At 40.1% G+C, this 25,663-nt stretch overlaps 2 protein-coding genes across 2 annotated transcripts; both read left to right on the forward strand.

Moving 5' to 3' along the window:
• Window positions 1–8,600: 8,600 nt before the first annotated feature.
• On the forward strand, window positions 8,601–16,102 carry LOC122864077 (gasdermin-E-like). The gene is made up of 10 exons (XM_044171124.1): window positions 8,601–8,871; window positions 10,363–10,601; window positions 10,805–10,997; window positions 11,267–11,444; window positions 11,773–11,893; window positions 12,218–12,367; window positions 13,244–13,365; window positions 13,576–13,759; window positions 13,875–13,945; window positions 14,782–16,102. Exons 2-10 carry the CDS (start codon window positions 10,391–10,393, stop codon window positions 15,013–15,015), a joined length of 1,464 nt encoding a protein of 487 aa, XP_044027059.1. The 5' UTR covers window positions 8,601–8,871; window positions 10,363–10,390; the 3' UTR covers window positions 15,016–16,102.
• Window positions 16,103–20,060: 3,958 nt separating this feature from the next.
• On the forward strand, window positions 20,061–24,380 carry nup42 (nucleoporin 42). Its single transcript, XM_044171125.1, has 7 exons — window positions 20,061–20,394; window positions 21,321–21,774; window positions 21,863–21,951; window positions 22,088–22,164; window positions 22,446–22,532; window positions 22,639–22,741; window positions 23,403–24,380. The coding sequence occupies exons 1-7, from the start codon at window positions 20,235–20,237 to the stop codon at window positions 23,942–23,944; spliced, it is 1,512 nt and encodes a 503-aa protein (XP_044027060.1). The 5' UTR covers window positions 20,061–20,234; the 3' UTR covers window positions 23,945–24,380.
• Window positions 24,381–25,663: the final 1,283 nt, after the last annotated feature.

Genomic DNA, 25,663 nt, shown 5'->3' on the forward strand with positions numbered 1-25,663 from the left:
AAACTAACAAATACATAGACGTATATATAGATTGTAAGATTGTTTTATTTGCTTGTTCAGTGGTAGAAGGTAACTATTAGTATATTTAATCAAGTACTGTACTGTTACAATTTTGAGGTAGTTGTACCTTAGTTGAGTATTTCCATTTTATGCTACTATTTTCACTTTTTACTCCAATTAGAATAATGATAACAAAAATTCCATCCATTCATCCATCATCTATACCCGGTTATCCTTTGCTGGGTCGCAGGGGGCTGGAGCTTTTCCCAGCTAACTTTAAGCCATGTGATAGACTGGCGACTTGTCTAGTTCTGGACAAGTCGTCAGTCTATCACAGGACAGACCCATATAGACAGACAGCCATTCACACACATTCACACCTACAGGCAATTTAGAGTGTCCAGTTAACCTAACCTGCATGTCTTTGGGACTGTGGGAGGAAACCGAGCACCCGGCGAAAACCCACTCTGGCATGGGGAGAACATGCAAACTCCACACAGGAAGGACCCAGCTGGTCCAAATCCTTCTTCCTGTGAGGCGACAATGCTAACCACTGCACCACCATGCCAGCCTAAATTTGATGTTGTCCAGATGTCCTCCTGTTTTTCCATCACCTCCGCTTCTACTGCCTGTTCTTCTTCAGGATCTTCTCCAAAGGACGCCTGTCTTTCACTGGGATGAGCTTACTCCACAGCACCATAAACTCCCTCTGGTAGGCAAGTCCCTGGAGCATCTTCTGTCCATGGTGCCTGTGCAGAAATACATTTCTCATTTAGCAATTTAGTGTATAAGCACAATGGTTATAAGATTCGGACTTAGACTGAACAAACAAACAGCATTTTTCACAGGAACCACAAACAATAAGATCAAGCAAAACTTGGTAACCCACCTGACTTCCGGTGCAGCATCCACCGACATCTTACTGACAGCAGTAAGGAAACGCTCTGCAAAGATCTTGCCTGCTGTCAAGATCCGATCCTCTCCAACGATGTCCCCCAGCTGGTGGAGGTGCTGAGCTGTGCTCCCCCTCACAGCAGCACAACGGTGGCTGAGGAAAGACAAAGACAGGAGAATGTCAGACAAATCCTGCAACTATGTTTTATTCAATTTACTTTAAATGCTCTATTTGCTACAATTCCAACTAAATTCGGATCAAATTCTCTCCTCTTACCTCAGCCCTGTGTTGAGTAGAGCACTCATGACTCTACCAGTGCTGCAGCCCTCCACCAGCGCATCCAGGGCAAGGTTGGCCTGCTGGTGAATGAAGGCGTTGGTCGTCTGTGCCAACTTCAGCAGCAGGGCACGGCCTGTCCTCTCTGCCTCAGGGTCCATGGCCCTCCCCAAGTTAAGATGGAGCTCTGCTATGGTGTCCATTGCTGCACAGGCCACAACAGAGCGCAGGTTTGCCACCTAGATAGTAAATAAGAACATCAGTTGATACTTCTGCGTGCACGCGCTACAGCTACATAGACAAATAGGCAAATGAAATGAGAACTGCATACAACACAAAGACACAGAAACAAAGAGGAAAATGTCTACAATACCTCTTCTGTGAGAACCAGGCAGACTTCATGCAGTTTGGTCTGCAGTAGTTCTGGATGGTGCCGTGCAGAGCTCGAACAGATTTTAAGCCATCCATTTTCTTCTCCCTATGACAAAAAATGATTGAACTGTGTTAAACATTGCTTACTACTGTTTCAGGTCTTTCTCTGTCGTATCGGTGTCTTACCAGTCATCTGTGGTCAACTGCTTGAAGCAGAGGGACAGACTCTCTGAAGGGTTGACCAAAGGCTGGAGGTCATCCCGAGCTGCTCGATTGTCAGCCTTTGGAGGGCGAAGGTTTGTCCCACGACGAGGTTCTCTCCTCTTGGTTGGGGCAGCTGTTGATGGAGGTGTTGGAATCATGGGTGTCACTGCTGGTGTCACTGCTGGGGTCCTTCTGGGCAATGCTGGGTTCCTCGTGGGCGCTGCTGGGCAGTGCCGCTGCTAGCCATTTTGGTGCTCTAAGCATAATTCCTTTATGATGCCCCCCACCCCGACCCCGAGAAAAAAAAAAGTTTGTTTTTGCCAGTTTAACTTTTTATTACCAAACATAACTCAATACCAATAACACAGAATAGCAGCATCACAGTATAAAACTTAAGAACACTAAAAAGTAAAATCTTCACAGCTTTGCTGACTTTGTAAACAGTAAAGAGAATAGCAAAATAAAAAAAATTATCAAAATAATCCAGACTTTTTTTTTTGCAAATTCAATGTCACTTTGAATAAATTAAATTAAATAATCATCAATAAGTACAAACAAGAATAGTCAGTCTTCTTAAATAAAACAAAGATTTAGAGGACTAAAAGTCACAACTTTAATTACTTTGTAAACACAGTAGGCTATGTAGAACAGCTAAAAACACACATTCAAGTAAAGTGCGAAATCTTCTTAGACCAAATGTTGTTGTCAAAATAAACCAAAGACATACATTTTGAGGGAGCCATAATGCTATTCTGTATGGACTTGTGCTTTCAGAGGTGGTGGTTATCTGTTGTGTATCTGTCCCTAAACTGCTGGATGAGGGTGGTTGATCAGGGCTTGGTCCCATTGTGGAGTCTACAGACCTGCTGTCCAGCTGGGGTTGATGTGTGCCTGAACTGCTTGTACATGGCTGCTCCTCCTGCTCATCATCTGTATCTTCCTCTTGGCCTTGTGCTCCTCCTCGTACGTATCTCAGCATTGCCCCTGCAAAAATTTAGAAATACGAAGAAAAAGGATCAGTATAGAAAGAGACAAAATATTCAAACAAAGAATCTTATACCAGAAAAATATTATAAACATTTATAACTGAAAGCATGGCAGCCAAGGAGTTCTCCCCCTTTATTCCTTAAATATCTATTATTAAAAATAAAAAAATAAAAAAATTCTGCGTTAGATTAAACTGAGAAGGGTCATAGGCATAGCACTGTCCTACTGTTGTCCTACTGTTAGTTTAACTGCTTCTATTGTTCTCATTTGTAAGTCGCTTTAGATAAAAGCATCTGCTAAATGAATAAATAAATGTAAATGTAAATCTAATCTAATATAAAGCATAATAGAATGAGGTGCAATAATGCACACAAATCAACAGTAATGTTTGCTTTATATCATTCATAATGACATTTTATATATATATATATATATATATATATATATATATATATATATATATATATATATATATATATATATATATATATAAATAACAGGAATTGTTAGCCTACCATGTGCACTGCACTGACTGCTAACTGTTAACGTTACTGAGAAAGTATTAACCACCGTCACGTCAAAATAAACTATAAACTACTGCTCAATATCTAAAGAAAGATAGTAAAAAAAAAGTAACAGCTAGCTGGCGTCAGGTCAGTTATTTTTAAAACAGGTTATATTTTAAATAAGTTATAATAACATAGTTTGCTAATGCTAACATTAACCTCAGCAAGTTCGAGGCGCATTACGCATTCATACATTACGCATTAGCAGCAGCACACACATGCGTATACGTATTTATGAATGATTAAACATGGACTTACCTGAAAGTGATGCACGGGCATCTTCTCGCAGTTTCTTCTTCTTTCGTTTCTCAGCACCCGACTCCTGCTGTCTTTTCGGAGCCATGCTCAAATCTGTCAAACTGCTGGGCGCTGCTGGGGTCCTTCTGGGCAATGCTGGGTTCCTCGTGGGTGCTGCTGGGTTCGTCCTGGGCGCTGCTGGAGGTTGAGGTGAAGGAAAGTGGAACTGTCCCAGTCTTTCCATAAACTCCTCAACCTTAGTTTTAGCTGACTGGAGCTTGCATCAATCAGCTACCGCCTTGCCTGTTCAGATTAATAACAAAATAGTCAGGATTACTCAAGGATTTCCACTTGCTTACTGTCACATTACATCTTCACTTCTTTCCATTCATGTTCCCATAATGTCATCATCAATCAACAGTATTAAGATACCTGCTCCAACAAGTTTCCCAGACATCACCGGGAGACGAGACACTCTCCTGGTTGATGCTTTAGGAGGAGGGGTAGGGGTGAAATTGTCCATCTGTGAGATGGCCCTCAGCTCATTGGGAGTGTGTGTGTCCACAGAGCTGAGGGTGTCCACAGAGCTGATGGAGGCGTCTGGGCTTGGGCTCCTGTTTTGGGGGGTAAGCTTTGCCACTTTACTGGCACCTGTTACCTCCACATTCAATGGAGGTAAATCCAAAATGGGCCTGATCCTCCCTACTCGCAGGGAGGATTCAGGGCTCCTTCTGGGTGAAGCTGGGGGCTGAGGTGAGGGGAGGGTGTCATGCTGGACGGAGAATCCCAGTCTCTCCAGAACAGCGTTGCTGTGGGCTTTCTGTGAAGTGCACAGCCTCTCTGCACGTTGAATCAGCGCAGCCCTCTCAGCCCTTTCAGCTCCCTCGATGTCCAGGATCCTGGACTGACTGCTGGAGCCACTTTCGCTACTGTGGCTCCCTGGTGGCTGTGAAAAAAAATATAGACATGTTTTTATCAGTTGGGAATAATTACACAGTTGAATCAGTTAATTATACTATATTATATTATAATGTAGTGCATTTTACTCCAAAAAATATTATATACTGTATTAGTATACCAAAACCATACTATTATATTATACTTTATGACTGTACTTTGTACTGTTGGTTAAAACTAGATAAAATCTATCTTTGGCACATTTACGACGTCAATGCACATAAAGCACAAATGTAAAAAAAAAAAAAAAAAAAAACTACATAAAGCTTTTCAATTTTTTATTTCATCTTAATATATAAAGCTTGTTTTAGAAAGATGTGACTAAATCGGCAACGTAGAAAATTGTAGACACAAAACTCAGTAGTTTCTCTCAACAGGATCCCTGTTTGTCTGACTGGATCTGGATTCTACCCTTTATACATGTGATGTCAATTCGATTCAACTAGGCTTTATTGGCATGTAAAAAACAGATGTTAACATTGCCAAAACATATGTAAAATAAAAATATACATAAATAGAAGAATTGTGATATTAAAATATATACAGGTAAGTAAGATAGGATAATAATAATAAATTGTAGACTTGCTGTTACAATAATACAAAAAGTGAAAACTAAGCACTGCAACATTTTTATATTATATTATTTTATATTATGATTGCGATATGATTCACAATTAGTGGGAATGATCACTTTTGCATCACAATTCATCACAAAAAACTATTCAAATCATGATGATGTGACATTTGTTGGGGTCTGTAACAAACAAACATGTTTTCTTACATCTGGAGAACAAGATTCGTAGGCCATGGCATCTTTGCAGCACTACAGTACTTCATTATAATGTCGTTTTGTAACACATTTTACCTTTATCAAAAAATTGCAGCGATGCGGAAAAGACTAACAGAGGATTTTGGTGTTTGTGAGAGAATGATAAGGAAGTGGATTACAGAGGCCATGGGACAGTCCATACAGGAGGTGGAAGTAGACAGGCTCACTGTACGGCAGGCGGCCAAGCAGTTTAGGGTCCCGAAGTCCAGCCTAGGTGATGAGTCAGATAATTTTGCATGCCAAGAAAGTTGCAGTTTGTTGTAAAACTGTTGAAGTATAAGACTGTGAAAATCCTGAAGCTACCGGATTTAGTCACACAAGCAAGCAGTCTTGCTCATTCTTTCACTTCCTGGCTGATAAAAGGACCAGGAGTTGCTGGATCATCAGGACACATCAGGTAAGCTAACGTTACAAGGGACGGCCATGTTGTGTTGGTGACATATATTGTGCGAGCGAGAGATGTAGTTCACTGAGGGGTTTCACCCAAAACTAAATGGTACTACGACAAACCTAAAATAAACTGCAACTTTCTTGGCTTGAAAAAATAGCTTTTAATTTGACAAACATCATATGTGTAATTCATGGCACAATTCAAACAGGATCAAAAAAATTAAAAATTCTCTTGCCACTGACTACCTACCGTGCATATTTTTTCCAAAATCAGGTCCCATGGCGGACAATGTAAGGGGAGGGGCTTTGCTTCTTTATTCTGCTAGTCACGGATTTCCACAGGCAAAGCCTTACTGCCCAGACCCCTCGAACATCACAGTGTCTTCAGGAGCGTAAAATGGGAACATCAAGTAAAATATCTGAAGGGTTTCACCAGGAAGTTGCCCTCGAAAAAAATTTAAAAATCACATCATATTAAAATTAATATGGATTTTGAAGGACTGATCCCCTGAAATGGATCTAGCTCCTCACTCTCTGCATGTTAGAGTATAATGGAAAAACACTGCACTAAGTGCAAAGGAATTCATACATTTAGTGACATGAATGACCTAGACACACACTCATTAATGTTCCAGTGTTTTTATAGTTTTCCATTATTTGTATTTTTTAACTGCAAGTCTACAGTTATTATTATTATTTTATCTTATCTGTATATATTTTCTACTGTTTATGTATATGTTTTTTTACACTTGCTTTGGCAATGTTAACATCTGTTTCCCATGCCAATAAAGCCCCACTGAATTGAGTTGAATTGTAATAGTGTTGCAGGTGTTTCAGATGGCAGGTGCACATCACCACTGGCTGCAATTATGCATGCACGTCAGCGCAGACCCCAGGGCTCCAGGCATCCTGAGATGAAACAGAATTCCGAATCTTTTTTTTTTGGTCTTGGCACACATTTATCACATTTTCATCAACTTTCTATTCTCTACTTTCCCCCAAGCAACATTTCCCATTTTTATCCCCACATTTCCAATTTTCCTCATGCTTTTATAGGCGGTTGACCCTGTCCCACAGTTATTCACCATCCCCTGCATATGAATCATGTATGAATAACTAGTTACTTATGTTCCATATAATGTAATCATAAAATGATCCAAATGGGATAAGACTCTTGACTGAGAAACTGTGTGCGCAGGTGTGTCCTCATCTTAAGTCACTTAGTAGGTTCAGGGTCAGTGTTGTTGTATGACTTGAAATTTAGATACTGGTAATACCTGCACCTCAGTACAGAAATGACCGACGCTAACAAAGTTACCTAGCTAACACATATTAGACGTTCATACACACCATGCTTCTCCACAGAGAATTATCATCTGTCTCTGCAGTTCCCAGCAACTCTTCGGGACATTTAAGTGTCTATCAGCTCATTGTTTTGGCTTGTGTGTTTAAGAGCGTCTTTTTATTTCCTGGAATCATTCATCATGGTGTTGATATATGGTGAGTTAAACTATTGTTGTGTTTATTTGTTTTTTGTTGACATAAAAAACTGTATAAAAAGACCAACATGTTTTTAACTGAGAACAATAAATTGAAGATCAATTTGTATAACAAACATCAAAAGCCACGTTCCATTAGATCAGACAGTCACATATGTCTCTACAACATCAAACACTCTACAAACCATTTTCTTCAGTTTTATTGACTAGCAGATGCCACCATAGCACACAAAAACAGCATGAGAACACCATGTTGTCTGGCCGTGGTGCGGTGCTGCTTCAGACCAGAGCTGGATTATTACGTGGTTGGCCTCCAGTGGGAGTTCACTGTTTGCAATAAAAACTCTGCAGCATCATAAATCTCTTTGATAATTTTCACATCATTCTCCTGCATCAGCCACACAACAAGAAAGGGGAAAAGTGCCCCAAAAGGCTTTTTAAGAGCTAATCAGCACAAGCTATTTTATTAGAATGATTGATTGGGTGATTGCAGCATTGACAAAGGTCAAACCAGCATTAACCAGTGAACAGGTCAGGTAAAAGTAATTATTACCATCGTCAGAGAAGATGGGGCCCTAAGTAGCCTGTTACAGTAGTCTTTAACAAGCTACATGTAGCATCTGGTATGTCCATACTTCAGGGGACAGAGGACCATTATCTCTACAACTGAGTGACAACACCCTGTCAGCCTGTACAAAGTTACTACTTATCACCACTAATAAGCATGTCACAAACCAAAATACAGTACACCCACCCACCCACTCACCCATTCTTATAATCCCAGTCCATACAACATTTCACTTCAAATCTCAACCTCCACATATTATTTCTGGGCACCAATAACACTTAAACAGAATATGGTGCCCTTTCACATAAAGGGGATTTCCACTCATTTTAAGAACTCACATATGTTTTTAAAATGGAGGTCAACACGTGCCATGCTTTTAGCATAATGTTAACATCTGGCACTGCTCCATGCTGCAGTGAATGGACATACTGATTTAGTTGGCTTGTTAAATTATTTTTCATCCTTGTGACAAATTAACAATTTCAAGAGTTTTCTTTGTAATTTCTAAAAAATAAACTATAAATCCGTTCACTAACTGCGCATGAGGTGTTCTCCTTTAGATAGGATGTGGTAATGTATCATAAACCACTTCTGCAAGCCTGCTTACAAACCACCGTTATGCATATTTGCAGCAAATAGGGTATGAATGAATCAATAAGGCATACTTTGCAAGAATTCCATAATAAATTTACTGTTAAAAAGAAAATTCGAGGCAAGTCTGCTCATGTCTTGAAACACACACACACACACAAATACCACAGTTCTTATGATCATAATCAACTCTCCAGTGAGAGTGGGAGGAGGAAGCGGTCTCTGTCCTCTGCTGTAAAGCGGATAACTGTACAGTCAAACCTTCTCCCACCATTCAGCCACAGCTCTGACCGATCACAGCTGTTATCAGTTATTTCTTTTTCTTTAACATTGAAAGGGACGTGTCATTGTTACACCCAGAGGACTATTTTTGTATGCCTTTGAACAACTTGGGTCTAGTTTTACACATGGCAACATCGGTGACATTACAGGAGTGACAACTGGACGGATTGGATCTCTGAAGTCCTGAACTTGGAGAGTTATTTATAAGATAATTTGAGGTAAGCGACAATTTCATTTATAATTGTTTATCTGTGTTTTGGGGAGACAGAAAACCAGCAAAGAGACTGTCAGTCTACCCTACTTGAGATAACCAATGTGGTGGATTAGTTATGATTTTCTGGCCCCGAACATGTTTTTCTCCACTTCATTTATGTGATTTAACACTTATAATCAGAGTCATGCGTCCTTAAGGCTCGTGCGCAGCTGACCTCACCATGCAAGCACGAGCAGCTCTTAGCCATTGCAGCCTGGTTATATCAGAAAAAGTGGGCTGCCGGGAAATACACACACGTGCCAGTAAGTGTGTGATGTATAATTTGTATACACACAGCAGGAATGTTGTGAGGCACAAACCACTAAAATTTGCAACTGTTTGTATTGGAAACGATTTTTATGGGAGATTGTAGTTTATTCTACTTTTTAAAAACTTTTTTCTACTATAGACTTCAGTTGATATTGTTTGACGTCACGTTAGCTTAAAAGTGATTAAAGTAACTTATGAGTTACCTTTTATAGATAAACATGGATAATACTTTAATAGAATGTATGGATTTGTGGTGATCAGCCACTGAAGGTATTTTTTTGCATGCCACCTTAACCACATGAACTATATGTTTTCCTCAAATGTTTAAAGGTTATTCCTATTATCATGTCTTTTTTCTCTATGTCTTGTTTCCTTGGCCCAGATCACAGTAAACAAAAGAAACATAAAATATTTAGAAACAGCATGAGCTTTTGGAATTGGAGTTCAGGGTTAGAGAAAGGTCCCCACTGACATTACGATAGCTCTTTAATAATTCAGACCAAATGTCTCTACACACACTGGGTCAAAAGGAGTTTGTGTTGTTCATAAGCATAAGAAGGTTGGGGCGTTTTTGATTTCATTCAGGGGGAAAGCTTCAGAGGTGGGCTCTCTCCTGTTTTACATTTATTTTCCCCAACTGGCTTCTTCTCTGTCCTCTAGTCAACTTTGCGTTCTTTTGATTAACTCTTAACATTCCTCAAACCAACAGGGATGCAGCTCAAACTTTCTTTTATTCTTCTCCATCTCTTCCCTCCTAGCGAAAATCCCCTTAACGCCTGATTACTTTAAATATTTAAGCTATGAAAACTGAGCCAGCAGAATTAACGAGCTGGTGTGTGTGTGTGTGTGTGTGTGTGTGTGTATTTGCATGCATGTTTGGTGCCCCCAATACTGTATGTTAACAGCAGGGGACTTCCCTTGTGAGTCACTACCTACTCTTGATTGCAAGACTCAGAGTCGTGTAGGGTTACAAACACCCACACACGGTCTGCTTGGCTTTATTTGGGACTTCTTAAACTTGCATAAATGTATCTAGAGGGGAAAACTGGGGTGAATACCAACTGGAAATTACCCGTAGTGGCTTAGTAAGTAAAGTAAGTAAAAGCACATCAGGGCTTTGCGCTCAGTGCCTTCCAGTGCACAAAAAAAGGTCAAATTGAAGCCTTAAAAAGTCTCTCTTTTCCAGCTGTCTGCAGTCCTCGTCTGCTGAAGCCATGTTTTCCAAAGCCACTGCCAACTTTGTCCGTCAGATTGACCCCGAAGGAAGCCTCATCCACGTGTCCCGAGTAAATGACTCACACAAGCTGGTTCCCATGGCACTGGTTGTCAAACGCAACCGCATCTGGTTCTGGCAGAGGCCCAAGTACCAACCGACAGATTTCACCCTCAGCGACTTGTTGCAGGGCGACAAGGTGCTCAGTCCTGGTATGTAGGTGTGCACATACAAACTGTTTGTGTTAAAAAAAAACAAACATGCAAAGTGAATAGAAATTGCTCAAGCTATATGATTATAATATTTTATTTCCATGCCAGCTACTTTTTTGTAAGACACAAGTAGATGTTTTCACAGCACATGAAGCATTTCCCACCCACATTCATATATATGCTAACACCACATGTGTTGTCAGGAGTGTCTGAGACAGAATTCCTCACCTACAAGGGGACGTTTGGAGACAAACTCTCTGGGAAGCTGGACACTGAGGCTGGCTCTGTCAGCGTCACACTGGAGGGGCGGGGCTCTTCCAAGCTCCAGTCATGCTTTGGCAAGCTGAAGAAAGAGGAACTCGATGTGAAGAAGCTGCTACGTGAATCCAGCAACAGGTGTTAAATAATTCCTTTTTTATTGTGTTTGCACATTGCAACTCGCCAGCAGAAGGTGACAGGATGATGACTTCATTATTGATGAGAGGAACACTATAAATGTAGTTAGACATCCGACATTTGACACCTCAGACCAGTGGCATGCAAATACTTACAACAACAACAACATACCACAACCACAGAGATCAATAGTGTCATCTTATTTAAATATACTGCACTGGATCTGTCCATGTGTCTTGTGATTGACTGTCCGTTTCTCCTTGCATCAGGCTGGTGGACATGCAGCACGTGCTGGTGCAGCAGCTGGAGAAACGAGCTGAGGTGCTGGCAGTGGTGAAGGAGAGGATCCTCACTGCCAACTCCTGCTCCGTCACCCAGACGAAAAAGGAGCAGTGCATCTTTCAGGGGGTGCTCAGGCTAGTGGACATGCTGGGGGGCTCTGTTAAGGTGGGTGTGGGTGGGGTTGAGTGTGTGTTTTAGGTATTTAATATCACATACATATTAGTTTGCTACATTCATTTGACAAATCACTGACAATCGGATATTAGTCCATTTCAGTGTGATGACCATTTCTGGTAAAATCAATCAACAATGGTTTGCTATGGGAATTTCTTAATAACTTTTAAGGTGACATCTTAAACAGATACAGTTATTATTATTAACATTGTCATTAGTGTCAAATTGCTTGGTTAAATTCTCTTTAAGCAGTACAAATATCAGCTCCACAATCCAAAAATATTTCGTCTGTGGCTATACAGTATATGTGTATTCTCAGGTGTGTGTGAAAGACAGCAACAACATTGAGGCGGACAGTGATGTTTCCTTGGAGATCCCATGTGGGACAGTCATTGCGTACAGCATCCTGGAACTCGAGATTAAAAAAAATGGACATTACGGTGAGTTTGTATGTGTGTGTGTGTCGTTACAGAAAGGCAAACTGAGACTTGATATGTGGTAAAAACAAACATCTGAAGTGGAAAGTATGAATCACAATGTCACTTCTCCATTCTGAATTGTTTCCTTCTCTGTGTCATAGATACTACAATGGACTAACCTGAATCTTTTGTTTTCTTCAATTGCCCAAATTGTTAATGATTGGTGAAAATGAAATCCACTTTTGCTGCGGTGGGGGTGGGGGCATGAACTTTTTTTCGTCTTCTGAAGGCAAGCATGACAGAAAACATTTGAGAACCACTGATCTATACTGAGTGTATTTTCAGATATATGCCTACAACCTGGCGCAATAGGAGGATTTGAGGCAGACTCGCATTTAATGTCCTGGCCATCCCTTAATTCCCTGAATACGGTGGACGGCAAGTGCAACGGGGAGAAGGTTCCAGAGAAAGTACCTTTGAGTGCACTGCAAAATGGTTTGTGTCCATTCATTCATACATTTGACTTATTTACTAATTAATGGGAAATAACTTAATAATACACCGCATTTTCTTTTTTTGTGAGAAAGTGAAACAGAGCGTAGTAGGTTCCCTTTTCTTTCATATGCAGATGGTATTGTGGATTCACTGAATTGTTGCATCCACAGTTGCATAGGTATTTTTATTATATATATTTGTTCTGAAATATTGTAGTTGGGCTGCCAGTAGCAAAAACTGGAACTTAAAATAACTTTAATACACATGAACATGGATTTTTTTAGTTATGCTCACTGTGATATATGAATATGTCATTAACAGTAATAGATACAGTATATCATTTTATACTATGATATACGTATTACATTATCTTAGAATTTTGCTAGTAATAGTCAGTTTTCCATTCTCAGATTTCCAAATGACAGTATAGTACAACCCTGTCCAACTCACCCATTCAACTCTACACTAACATCAGTTGTTCCCAAATGAAAGTAAAAACTAGAAAGATGTCAAAGAGGGCACACCCCTGCCAAGGTTACACAATCCCCTAAATGTGTTAAATGTATTATGTTGCTGTAGCACCACCTACACATATCTACCTTATGTATAGGTTGTTTTTTTGTTTGTCTCACAGTTCAGGAGATATGAGCAAAAACCTAAAGTTTTTGAAGTGCTTTATAATTGCTAATAACTCCTAAAAGGACAGTGAATTTCAAACAAATCAACAAACAATTGTCAGTGAGTTAACCATACCAATCAAACTGTGGTGCATTCATCATATCAAAGGTGGATGACTGGGGCTAGTACCAACCAAATTCTGTATGTCTGTGTAGCTTCAGTTTGAAAACTGATGCAGTACCTCTCGGTCTCTTACAGGATCACAGGAGATGGACCTTTCTCCTCTGGCAGAGCTCCCCAAGTCAACTCGATATACCTTGTTCAAGAGACTGCAAGAGACTCTGAGGGACAGAACTGCTCTGTCATGTCTGGAGTGTGTGGTGAGTGACACAATGAAATGACCCCAACACCAATACACCACAGGCTAGTGGCTCATCTCTGCAGTGGACATGTAGATAATTGTGTAACAAGTACACTTACCAAAATGGACACAGTCTCCCAAAACCACAGGTTATTTAATTTCCTGACAGTATATTGAGGCATAGATCTTTGTTTACATTTTCCCTCCTTTCTGTACCTCTCGCTGTTAGCTGGAGGACTTGTGTAGTGGTGAAACACTCGATATGGCCAAGCACAAGGAACTGACGGAGAGTCAGAGAAAATCAGTGCCAGCCATACTGGACCGAGCCGCCACAGACAGTCCCGCTGAGAATAGCCAGTGTGGTATCCCTGCACACCTAAATGCAGCTCACCTGTTGGTCAGCGCCATGGAAGGTGAGAGGGCTGTAAACATTTTCCCCACAGTGTTTTGAGCAAAACAAGGTAGTGCTCAAGAAATGGTTTTTCTACAGTTTAATCTTCTTGTGTGTTCTCTGTATTGTTTTTGTAGAGTTGCCTGATGAAACTCTGAGCCTCTTGAGTGAGAGCTGTCCTGATTTTCTGGAGGCCTTCGACACACTGGTTAGTTAACTTGTTTCATTTACTGCGTCTACATCTTTACACTGTTTGACTGTTATATGAAAATATTATTATAATTTGGGAACGTTTGGGACATTTTGGGAAATACACATTCAATTTCTTGCCGAGAGTTAGATGAGAAGATCGATACCACTCTCATATATGGTAAATATGAAGCTACAGCCAGCAGCCGGTTTGCTTAGCTTAGCATAAAGGGAATGTGCAACTTCAGCCAGCCTAGCTGTTTCCCCCCGTTTCTAATCTTTATGCTAAGCTAGTGTAAGCTAACAGATGGCTGGCTGTAGCTATATATTTGACACACAGTCATGAGAAGTGTTAATCTTCTTACTCTCGGGAAGAAAGCGAATATGAGTATTCCCCAAAATGTGCAATTTAAACCTTTAAAGGTCCAGTGTGTAGGATTTAGTGGCATCTACCGGTGAAATTGCAGTTTGCAACCATTTGAATACCGCTTGTCCCATCCTCTCCTTCCAAGCGTGTAGGAGAAACTACAGTGGTTGTGAAACTCACGGAAAATGCAAATGGCCCTATCTAGAGCCAGTGTTTGGTTTGTCCGTTGTGGGCTACTGCAAAAACATGGCAGTGGAAGGGGACCTGCTCCCTCTGTAGATATAAACGGCTTATTCTAAGGTAATGAAGACACAATGATTCTTATTTTCAGGTGATTATACACTAATGAAAACATACTTATAAATATTATATTCCATTTCTGCCAATAGCTCCTACTAAATGTTACACACTGGACCTTTAAATCATGACATTGCAATAAAGAGCTATTCAATGTATCAATCTATCCATCTATCTATATATCTCACTAGTTGTGCAGGTTAAAGGAGACCAGCGAGCCTCTCTCCAGCCAGTATCTTCCAGTCCTGCTGCAGGACAACCAGGCCTTCCAACTGGCAGAACAGCTGCTCAGCTCCACCAATGTGATGCTAAGGAGAGACACCAACAGGCTGTGGACAGAGACAGAAAATAAAGATGGAGTTCTCCTCTTGGTCCTCTGTCTCAGCATACAAGGATTGTCCTTGCTGTGCAAAGGATTAAAGTAGTAGTAGTGTCTGCATGTGCACTTTATTTTTCACGGATTATATTCTGTCCATTTATTTCTTTATTGTAAAGTTTATTGGGACTAAGCTTACTATAGTTTATAGCATAAAGTCTTTTTAGCTTTACATATTATTATTGATTTGTTCACATTGTTTGCTACTTGTTACACTATTATAGAGATATGTGTTATATTGATATTGATAGTTTTTCCTACTTATATTTTTACTACTTAACAAACACTTCATATTTTTGTATGAAAAAGGAAATATGTATATTTTATATGATGAACTCTCCCACTTTGGTGCAGCTCTGACATGTTTCATAGTTGTGTCTCCCAATTTTTTAAGCTTGTAAATCATGAAGGAGTTTGGTACCTGCATGCACCTTACATAATAATTATTATTGTTTTGTATAAATCCAGTGTTATTATTTTTATTTATTAATTTTTAGCTCACAATGAAAATGTGTCCTGTTCATCAGTAGCTTGAGAAAGTTCAGTGACTGGATCAACTGAAATAGTGGTTGAGATGAACACAGTTCTGATTTCTCTATCCACTAGCTTTTACAAATTTCAGTTTTTTTAAATAACAACAAATGGGAAATTTGATGCATACCAACAATACACAGAATTTATAACAATTATACATTTATGTGATATGCTGAAAACTGTGTTGCATTTATTTTAAATGAGGCTGCATTTTATTGCTGCTACTGCTCCTAATCAAAAGATTTGCTCTGAAACTATTTTATTTATCAAGAAAGCTTTATATATAACATTCCCTGAAATATTGGCATTGAATACAAAATGTTAAAATGCAGTATTGATGTTTTGATATGTGTATTTGTACATGAGCTATGAAGTTTTATGAAGCTGCCTTTGCCATGGCCTTACTGCCACTTTCCTATTTGTCAATTAATGTTTTAATTTATTGTTGTTTGGAAAACATACATTTTACTTTATGCTATATTAATACAATTTGAATAATCTTTGCATTTCTGTCTGTGTCATTGCTCTATCAAAGTGTATATTTTTTTTCTTACAGAAATAACAAATAAAGCTTTTTATATGCATGAACAGTATCTCCCAAAGATGAGAAATTGTATTAATCTTTCTTGGAAATATTTAAGGAAAATGTTTACTTTAGAGGTTAACCCCTGTGCTCTGTATTGAAACACTATAAACAAACATTAATTTAGTTTCATTTTTATTGATTATCTTTGCTCATTTTAAGATTCATATTTTCATGACTAAGATCCCAAACAAGTCTGCATGTCCTCCCCGTGTTACCGTGGGTTCTCTCCGGGTTCTCCGGCTTCCTCCCACCGTCCAAAGACATGCATGTGTAGGTTAATTGATAACTCTAAATTGCCCGTATTGAATGAATGTGAGAGTGAATGGTTGTCTGTCCTTGTCTGTGTCTGTGTTAGCCCTGCGACGAGTTGGCCACTGTCCAGGGTGTACCCTGCCTAAGGCCCAAAGTCACTGGGATAGGCTCCAGTCACCCGCGACCCCTAACGGGACCAAGCGGTAGAAAATGGATGGATGGATGGAAGATCCCAAACAGCATTTGTCTGACATTGTCAACATATTCATTATCACGCATATGAAGTTGGACACAATTAGTAATGAGCAATAACTGTCAGAAGGATTAATCATGACAGTCTGAGACAATATCTTAGACAACGTTTTATATACATACCAGACATACTGTACTCACCTCTGTACAAGTGTGTGTATGCTTTATGCTCATACATTGTACACCCACACAGGTGTTTTCACTTATGGCTGATTAGACCTTTTCTCAGTACAGAGCGTTTATGTGTTCACAGACCATGAAAGATTCACATCTCCGAATCTGTGTGCCTCAACTGTTGGGGTGGACGACTTACACTAATGCATACTATGATTAGTTTATGCACTCAGGTACCAGTTTATTTGGTACACTTAGCTGGCAAGACTGAATTACTAACCAGGCAAAGAGGGCAATTATCTCACGGCCCCAGACCCCCAGGGGCCTCAAAAGCCCCAAATTCACTGTGTGTTGATTGGAGTTTAGAAAAATGTGATTAATTTTTAAATTTGCAAACAAATGTTTGCACCACTAAATTAAAATGTCATCTGCATTATTACCTTATATTTTGGCCCTGTCTTGTAGAGGCACGCTGTGTCAACACGTAGTTTGAAGATCTTAATTATTTTAGTTTATATCATTGTCTGATGATACATATTTTTAAATAAAAACGTGTTTAATCAAATGACAACAAATGAATTAACAGGAAACCTGGGATCAGGTTGTATAATTCCACCATAGATGTTCTGGTATCTGTGCATAAAAAGAAGCTGTTATGTATAGTCTGTACTCAGGGGCGTGGGAAAAAATTCTGGACCCTGTACATTCTCTCTGGGCCCCTCCCAGCAACCATGGATTTTCATTCTAGTATCTTTGTAGGCCCTCCTCACATGAGGGCACTGTATACTCAGTCCTATGCCCCTGTCTGTACTTGGTGGGAACTTAGGGGTAATGTTGTATAAACATTGTACAAAGGGTGGGCGCAGTAGCGTCCCAACAGCACATTTTTGCCCTGGGGTCCCCTAACAGGTTAATCCGGCCATGCTAGCAAAGTGTATGTACATTAATAAACTGGCAACTGTGAGTGTAGAGTTTTGTTGACCTCAGGAAACTTCCAGCATAAATCTACCCAATTTAAGAATTATAATCAGCCAGAATAATTGCAAACACCTGTGTGTGCGGTACTTTTAATTAAACTCACTCAAAAGTACCTGTAAGTACTGCCTTACTATTTTCTGACATGCAAAATTTGTATTTTGATAGAATAGAAAATATTTTGGACTGACACCAAATAGAAAAAATACCACAGAAATGTTACTGGGTTACACCTACTGTATATTAAAACATAGGCTACCAGCCTATGAAGCAGATCATTTGTCAAATTGTATATCTTCTGTGGAATGAAGTATGACCTTTGATACATTTTACAGTGGATGATCTGATGAAACACAACTCATGCTCATGAAAACATTGTGGCCAATGGAGGAAATGCTGAATGAATGTTCACTGTGTATTTTCTAATGCAAACCCTAAACGCCTTGAATAAACTGAAAATTAACTCAACTGCCACGTGGAGGGGAGACGAGCAGAGAGAGAGGCACAGAATGATCTAGGACTTGCGGTTGGCATAAACTGGTTTGTGACTGGATCGGGTTGGCAACACAGGTAGAAAATGATGAAGACGATATGGAGTTTGATGACTGGACTCCGGTTTGTAGAGGAAGAGGGAGATGATACTTAAATTCAGGAGGGAGGATGAGCAGGTGAATATAAGCCCAAAAGCGTTGTCTAGGGAGCTGAAAAAGAAGTTAGGAGGAGTAGAAATGGCCAAGATTCTTCGAGACGGGAACCTGCTGATAAGATGTAGAGATAAAGAACAGAGAAATAAAGCTTTGCAGGTTGAAAGTATTTGCAAAAGAACAGTGTGTGAAAGAAGAGTTCTGGGTGAGATTAAAGTTACCCGGGGAGTGATAACAGGCATTCCCACTGATGAAGATCTGGAGAAACTCAAACGAAGTATTCGCAGAGGCGAGGTGAGGAGACTAAAGAGATTGTTAAAGACAATCAATGGTGAGAGAGTAGAAAGTTTGTCAGTGCTTCCAGAGTTCCAGGACTTGGTACTTCCAGATAGAATAAATATAGGCTTTATGAGTTTCCCAGTCAGGGCTCATGTTCCTTCTCCGCTTCGGTGTTACAAATGCCAGAGGTATGGGCATATAGCAATGGTTTGCAAAGGGAAGCAAAAGTGTGCCAAATGCGCAGGTGATCATAGATTTAGGGAATGTGGAGATAATGTACAGGCTAAATGTTGGTGGCCAACACAGTGCAGCATTTGGGGGTTGTGAAGTCAAGAAAAGAGCAGTGGAAATTTAACAAGTAAAAACAACTAACAACATAAGTTATGCCGAAGCAGTGAAGACGGTGCAAAGACAAAAGGGAATGGAAGAAACGGACAAAACCAGTCAAAATTCAAGACCAGAAGGAGGTCAAAGAGGGCAAACTATAGAACTCATAGTAGATAAGCTGGTTTTGTTCATTGCTTATGTAATCAACTGTGCAGATCAAGTTAAACACAAAACAGAGAAAATCTAAATAATTGTGAAGTCAGCTGAAAAATTCTTGGCTATGAAAGATCTGTCCTGGGAACAAAAGACAAAAGACTTGAGGCAGAAGGGAAACCGGGGGTCTTGGGAGAAAGAACCTAATGATTATACTTCAGTGGAACGCAAGAAGTTTAATAGCAAATGGTCAGGAATTTAAAGGATGTGTCTCCGGAAGAAACCGGAAATAATATGTTTTCAAGAAACATGGCTTAAGCTAGCATTAGAGTTTGTAATAAAAAGATATAATAGTATACGCAGAGATAGAGTGGAGGGAAATGGAGGAGGCTGTATAGTATTTGTGAAACAAGAAATGCAATATAAAGTACTGAAGAAAGGAAAAGATTGCGAAATGATAGTAATGGAAGTTTGGACAAAAGATGGTACTATTAAAATAGTAAGTTTTTACAATCCTTGCAAAAAGCTGACATTAGAAGTACTGGAGGAATTAGCTGTAAATCTAGAAGGAAAAGTTATTTGTTGTGGAGATTTTAATACTCATAGTACATTATGAGGAAGCTATAATGATGGAAATGGAGAGGTGATTGAAGAGCTAATGGAAATCAGAAATCTAATATGCCTCAATGATTGAAATGGTACCAGAATTGATGTTAGAAAGGGTACAGAATCAGCCATAGATCTGACTTTAGTGTCAGAATCAGTGGCGGGAATTTGCACATGGTAAATTTTAAGAGAAACAACAGTAGGAAGGAACAATTCCAGTTGGTGGCGGTAATGCACCATAACGTTGATTTCCAACCGCCATAAAACTTTACGAAGTAGAAGAAGAAGAAGAAGAAGAAGAAGAAGAAGAAGAAGAAGAAGAAGAAGAAGAAGAAGAAGAAGCTGCTGCTGCTGCTGCTGCTGCTGCTGATGCTGCCACGTGGGGTCACTGTTGTCGCTGGTAGGCAGGGATCATGTGTGGTGACGTAAATTCCCTGCGACACTGGCTCCTCTTCGTGAGTCGCACGAAAACATTGGCAAATGCGTGTGAAATTTGGGAGCTCAGAGAAGAAACGTTGCATTTGACACAACCAACGCCGTGTGGCAATGACAGTGTGCAACTTTTTTCTTCAGGGCCGTTGTCGTTACGGTGAAAAATGTTGGAATGAGCACCCGAGGGGAGGAAGCAGAGGAGGTGGAGGTGGAGGATACAACAATAACTACAACCGCTCTTCTGCTCAGCAGCAGCCCAGAGGAGGAGGTGGAGGTAACGTAAAGGAGAAATCAATATAACGTTAGCTAAACTTGAACTTCTTAAAGTGTTTCTGTAGCTGGTCTCTTGTATGGAAAGCTCTGCGTTAGCTTACTGGCGAAGTTACGTACCAGGCAGAATTAACTTTCGTTTCACATTCATTGACATTAACGTTAAGCTAACGTTAGGTTGTTAACTATTGTTTCTGAGTCATTGTGGCGTTTGTTTTCGTAAAACTAAGCGGAAACGTTGGCTAGCCAGTCGATTCAAACATCAAAATCAACATCTCTAACAGTTTCAACAAAAGCTGAACGTTGAGTTATTGCAGGGCTGTTGCAATAGATTTATCAATGTGCATCTCATAAAGTGGTAGCTGAAATGTAATTCATTTTTAGCAGCATCAGCCAGCAATCATGTCCACTGTTGTATTTGATGTTGGCTGCATTGATAACGTTGCATGTAAGTGTGTAACATATTCATGGTAAGGGGGTACAGCTAGTCAAATATAAACAAGCATTACAGGACAGCTAAACACAATGAGAATACAACATTACAAAATAGAAGAAAACAATGTTTGCTGTTATTCTACTGACTAATGTCTGGTAGCGTTACACTGTGAGGGACTGTAGATCAAGTGATGTCAAATTTATTGATATATGCCAAAATCACAAATGTATCTTTTAAAGGGCTTTGCAATTTTTTACAACATATAGCATTGTCTGTTTTTAGAGCCTTAATTCTGATAAAGAAATGTGGGAAAAACAGATGAGGGATCCTTTTCAGGATAGACAGCCATGCTATAGGTGTTACATACAGAGTAGACAGAAAGGGCAGTAGTAGGATTACAATATGGACAAACAGAATGATTGTAATGCTTTAGCATCAACCCCCTTTTTTCCCCCTCAACATTGATTGGTATTGGTGTGCATGTCGGTTTTTAGGGTTTGGAAACAGAGTTTGGGTGAATCCTTCCCAGCAAAAAGGAGGCTATATCCAGCCTTCATCCTTCTCCTCTCATGGAAGTGATGACTGGGGTCGCGGAGGCGGAGGAACTGAATGGGGTCGAGGAGGAGGCAGTGGAGGAGCTGACTGGGGTCGAGGAGGAAGCGGCGGAGGAGGAGCTGACTGGGGTCGAGGAGGAGGAGGAGGAGGAGGAGGAGGCAGTGGAGGAGGAGCTGACTGGGGTCGAGGAGGAGGAGGAAGAGGAGGAGGAGGAGGAGGGAATGACTGGGGCCGAGGAGGTGAAGGGAGAAGAGATAACGTGAAGGGCTCTGAATTCAGCTTCTCCGCTCAAAACAGATTCGCAGCGCTTGGTACCCCCAGCACCTTTGACAGGGGTGGAAGAGGAGGAGGACAGCACGTAGCAGCTGGTGATGAAGATGATGACAAAAAACTGTGAGTCTGCTTGTTTTTTTTTAAGTTGTGTGGCATTAAACTTAATGTTATATGGAAATAATGTGATGTCTGTCTCATGGACTCCCAGGGAGATCATTCAGATGGACATGGAGAGTTGGGAGAGTTCAGGGCAGTGGGGCTTCTCGTGTTACTCTAGCTTCAAGACACCTTTATCTGGTCTGTATCAAATACACACTGAATTAAAGGATTTCTGTTGTTATCTGTAGTCACAGCACTAGTTGTAAACAATGGGTTTATTATACCAATCACTAAGACACTAGACCTGAAAATGTTTGATATTTCTTGTCTACAGGTTTCACTGACCTCTCTCCAGAAGAGCTCAGACTGGAGTATTACTCGACAAAAGCTTCAGGAGATCTGCAGAGCTATGTAAGTGTAGTGTCACTCATTAATGACATTCATAAAAATTTGTCTTCAGGCCAGTAAGAAAGTAAAGAGGGTTCTTTCTTCTGTAAATTTCAAAAGAGACTTCACTCTTGACCCTTTGTCTTCTGCATGGATGCAGTATTCCTTTCAGATTACATATTAATGTTATTGTCTCACGATCTTCAATTAGTCTAGTGTGTTTTTTGTTAAAATGTTTTTAAAAATGAACTGTAGGTATTTTAAAATGTCTAAGAGTCTAAGAAACATCTGTTTTATGTGTTTAGGTTAATGGCATCAATCAGTTGCTCAACCAGTGGAGAAGCAGAGTCCAGGAACTGAAGGTTATGAATCCAGCCACCCGTGCAGCTTTGGTGAGACACACAGTTACTGTAACAGTACTCCCATCTGTTTTTCTGAAGGACTTTATTAAATACAGTAAACATGTTTTGATATGTACTATATTTACTTTCCTTGCAGCTTGCAGAGTTAAACAACCCAGCACCTCAGGCATCTTCAAGTGACTTTGGTTCAGAGACAGCGACTGGATTTGGATCCTCTGCATCCAGCTTTGAAAGCAAAGGTGAAGATCAAGTATTGCTTCATTTTAACAGTAGTTGGGAAATACTTTGCTTTCTTGCGAAGGACCAAATGAAGTGACTGCTCCCAGCCAAGAAATAGCATATAACCCCTCCCTAAACAAGAAATTGCTTTTTACTTTTTTACTTTTTACACTTCGTCTTTTGTACGAATAAAAAAAACAAACAAGATACAATGTGTTTTAATTAGTGAGCTTTACATGTGCTGGTAGGTGGATTTTGTTACCTTTTGACAGAGCCAGGCTAGCTGTTTCCCCTGTTTGCAGTCTTTGTACTAAGGTAAGCTAGCCAGCTGCTGGCTGTAGCGTCATATTTAACGGACAGATATGCACGCCCATATGCATCATCTAACTCTCTGCAAGCAAGAACAGTTCCTTTTAAAAGTATTCATCCCTCATGAACTTATTTTCTGTGTGTGTATGTGTGAAGCACTTTGTAACTGTGTGTTTTAGTTCTATACAAATAAAGCTTTACTTACTCAGGTATCATAGTGTTTGAGAGTTCAGTCAAGTGGCTGGTGTGAAGTCAAGGACATTAAAGCATCTAAACACTTTTTATTGTCGTGTCTGAAAAATGCTGATCAGGTAATCAAATCCACACTAGAGATTTCTCCTGTGTTAATTATAAATCTTTCTGACCGTGTAGGCTTTGGGGCTCCAGCACCAGCCCAGCCTGGCACTTTCAGCTTTGCTGCTCCAAGTGGTGGATTTGGTTCCTCAGCGCCACCGTCGTCCTCCACAGGTTTTGGCAGCGCCTCAGTACCTCCTACACAACCTCCCTCTGGGCTTGGTTCCTCCTCTGCAGCGTCCTCTGCTCTTTCGGCTGCTTCTTTTTCCTTTGGTTCTCCAACCACCAGCACGCCAGCAGCCACTACAGGATTTGGCTCTGCCTCGGGGTTCAGTTTCTCCTCGACAGCAAGCACGGCAGGAGGATTCGGGAGTGGTTTCGGGGCTGAAGCACCTGCTGCAGCAGGAAGCAGCAGTATTTTTGGACAGACAAGTGGAGGGTTTGGGACAACTGCTGCTCCACCTGCAGCAGGAGCCTGGTCTGCTGGTGGGGCATCGAACAGTCTGTTTTCACCTGAGAGCCAACTGACTCCAGAGGAACTGAATCAGTTCAAGGCTAAGAGGTTCACTCTAGGTCAGATCCCTTTAAAGCCTCCCCCAGCTGACATGCTGATGGTATGATGCTGTGGAAAGATTTTTGATAATTTATACAAAGTAAAGCTTTTCTTCTGCATAGTGCTTCTGTTTAAACCAAAGTCATTATACTCATTTTCAAGATAATTATTCAAATACTTAAGATCTGATTTGACAGGGAAAACTTGCTTTGGTTCCATTTAAGATTTTTGTGTATATGCAAAGTATGCTTTTTGTACAGCTGTACAATACACTTTACATATTTTTAGATTATGGCTTTTGTCATATAAAGTGCTATTTTTGAGATGATTGTCTTTCATGTTGGATTGTTCTGAATCAATTTGCCAATTTTACCTTTTCCCATTTGTTGAGATGCTGACAGTAAACTGATCAGTTGATGAGCAAAGATTCTGATGTTTTATTTGCATGATTGTGTGATCAAACATAATCTATATTACAACAAAACAATAAAAGCATGCCTTGATCTTGGTTATAAACGGTTATCTGTACAAAACTCCTGCAAGTTAAACATAATGTCCTCTTATGTATAAATGTGTTTCACTGAATGCTTCATTGGAGAATAATAGAATTTCCTGTGATTGACATACTGTAATCTTACCTGTATTGATAAAAGTTGTAATTGCACAACTCAACCAGGAGAGAGTGTCAGAATACAAGCTAAAAAGTCCATACGCCTTTTAACATTTTAGGGAAGCACAAACCAATACAAGGCAAGTGTAAACAGCTGTGTAACTTAGGGCTAACTTGAAAAGAAAAGGCAGTTTGTTGCTCCAGGCTAGGTATTATTCTCCCTCTGTTTATGTTTTTACTCAGATTATAATGTGACACAATATTGAAACAACTGAATCCAGGACCATCAGTCTGAAACTATCTGTCCACACTAGCTTGTAGGCCTGTGTACACTAAAAAAGAGGAAAGTGTGGTAGTGCACGGATGACAATGAGTGAGTAAGCTATTCAATACGTATTCATTAGGTGTTGAGCACCCGGTGGGAGCACAAGAGGAAGAGGAATACAGCGACAAAGAGACAGCAATAAGCTATTCTGCTGCTATAGGGGCTACAGCTATGCTGACTGGAGCATATTTTGAGCTGACAGGGAGTTTGTGATATCGGCAAGAGGTAAAACTGAACTGGAGCTGCCTCCTGTGTGTGTGTCTTAGTGTGAGTTTGTGTGTGTGAAATCACCCCAAGTCAATATTGTGTGGTCAGAGCAAAGGCACTGTGCATATAACTAATACAATTTTCTGCATACCTATAAATGGCAACACAGCATTTACTGCCAGCAACAGTGTACAATATAGAGTAGTGATTTTCTCTCCTACTTCTCAGTCTGTCAGCGGTAACCTCCCACCCGCCCCCTGCTAGCAGATAATACATAAATAATTCAACAGATTAATGAACAGTTGAAAATAAGACTATCTTGTGAAAAGGCACTTGCACATTCATTTCAGTGAAACCTGTTTAAATAGCCATCCAGCAACTCTTAAATACATCTAACTGAAATAGGGGCATTTGTGAATCCTTTTTCCCCAACAGCAACTATGCAGATTTAATCGCTAACTGCTGTGGCATCAAATTGCCAGTCTGCCTGTGTTTATATAATGTATGCATGAGTTGCACAGGGTGGATCAGAGCTATATAAAAGATGAGGCAAGATGCAATTATATTAAAGAAATTTTTAAATTTCACTCATTTGACCCAAGAGGGAGCCTGGATTTTGAGAGATGACACAAAAACGCACACAT

The sequence above is a fragment of the Siniperca chuatsi genome, linkage group LG17 (genome assembly GCF_020085105.1).
Source record: "Siniperca chuatsi isolate FFG_IHB_CAS linkage group LG17, ASM2008510v1, whole genome shotgun sequence".
In the NCBI taxonomy this organism is placed as follows: domain Eukaryota; kingdom Metazoa; phylum Chordata; class Actinopteri; order Centrarchiformes; family Sinipercidae; genus Siniperca; species Siniperca chuatsi.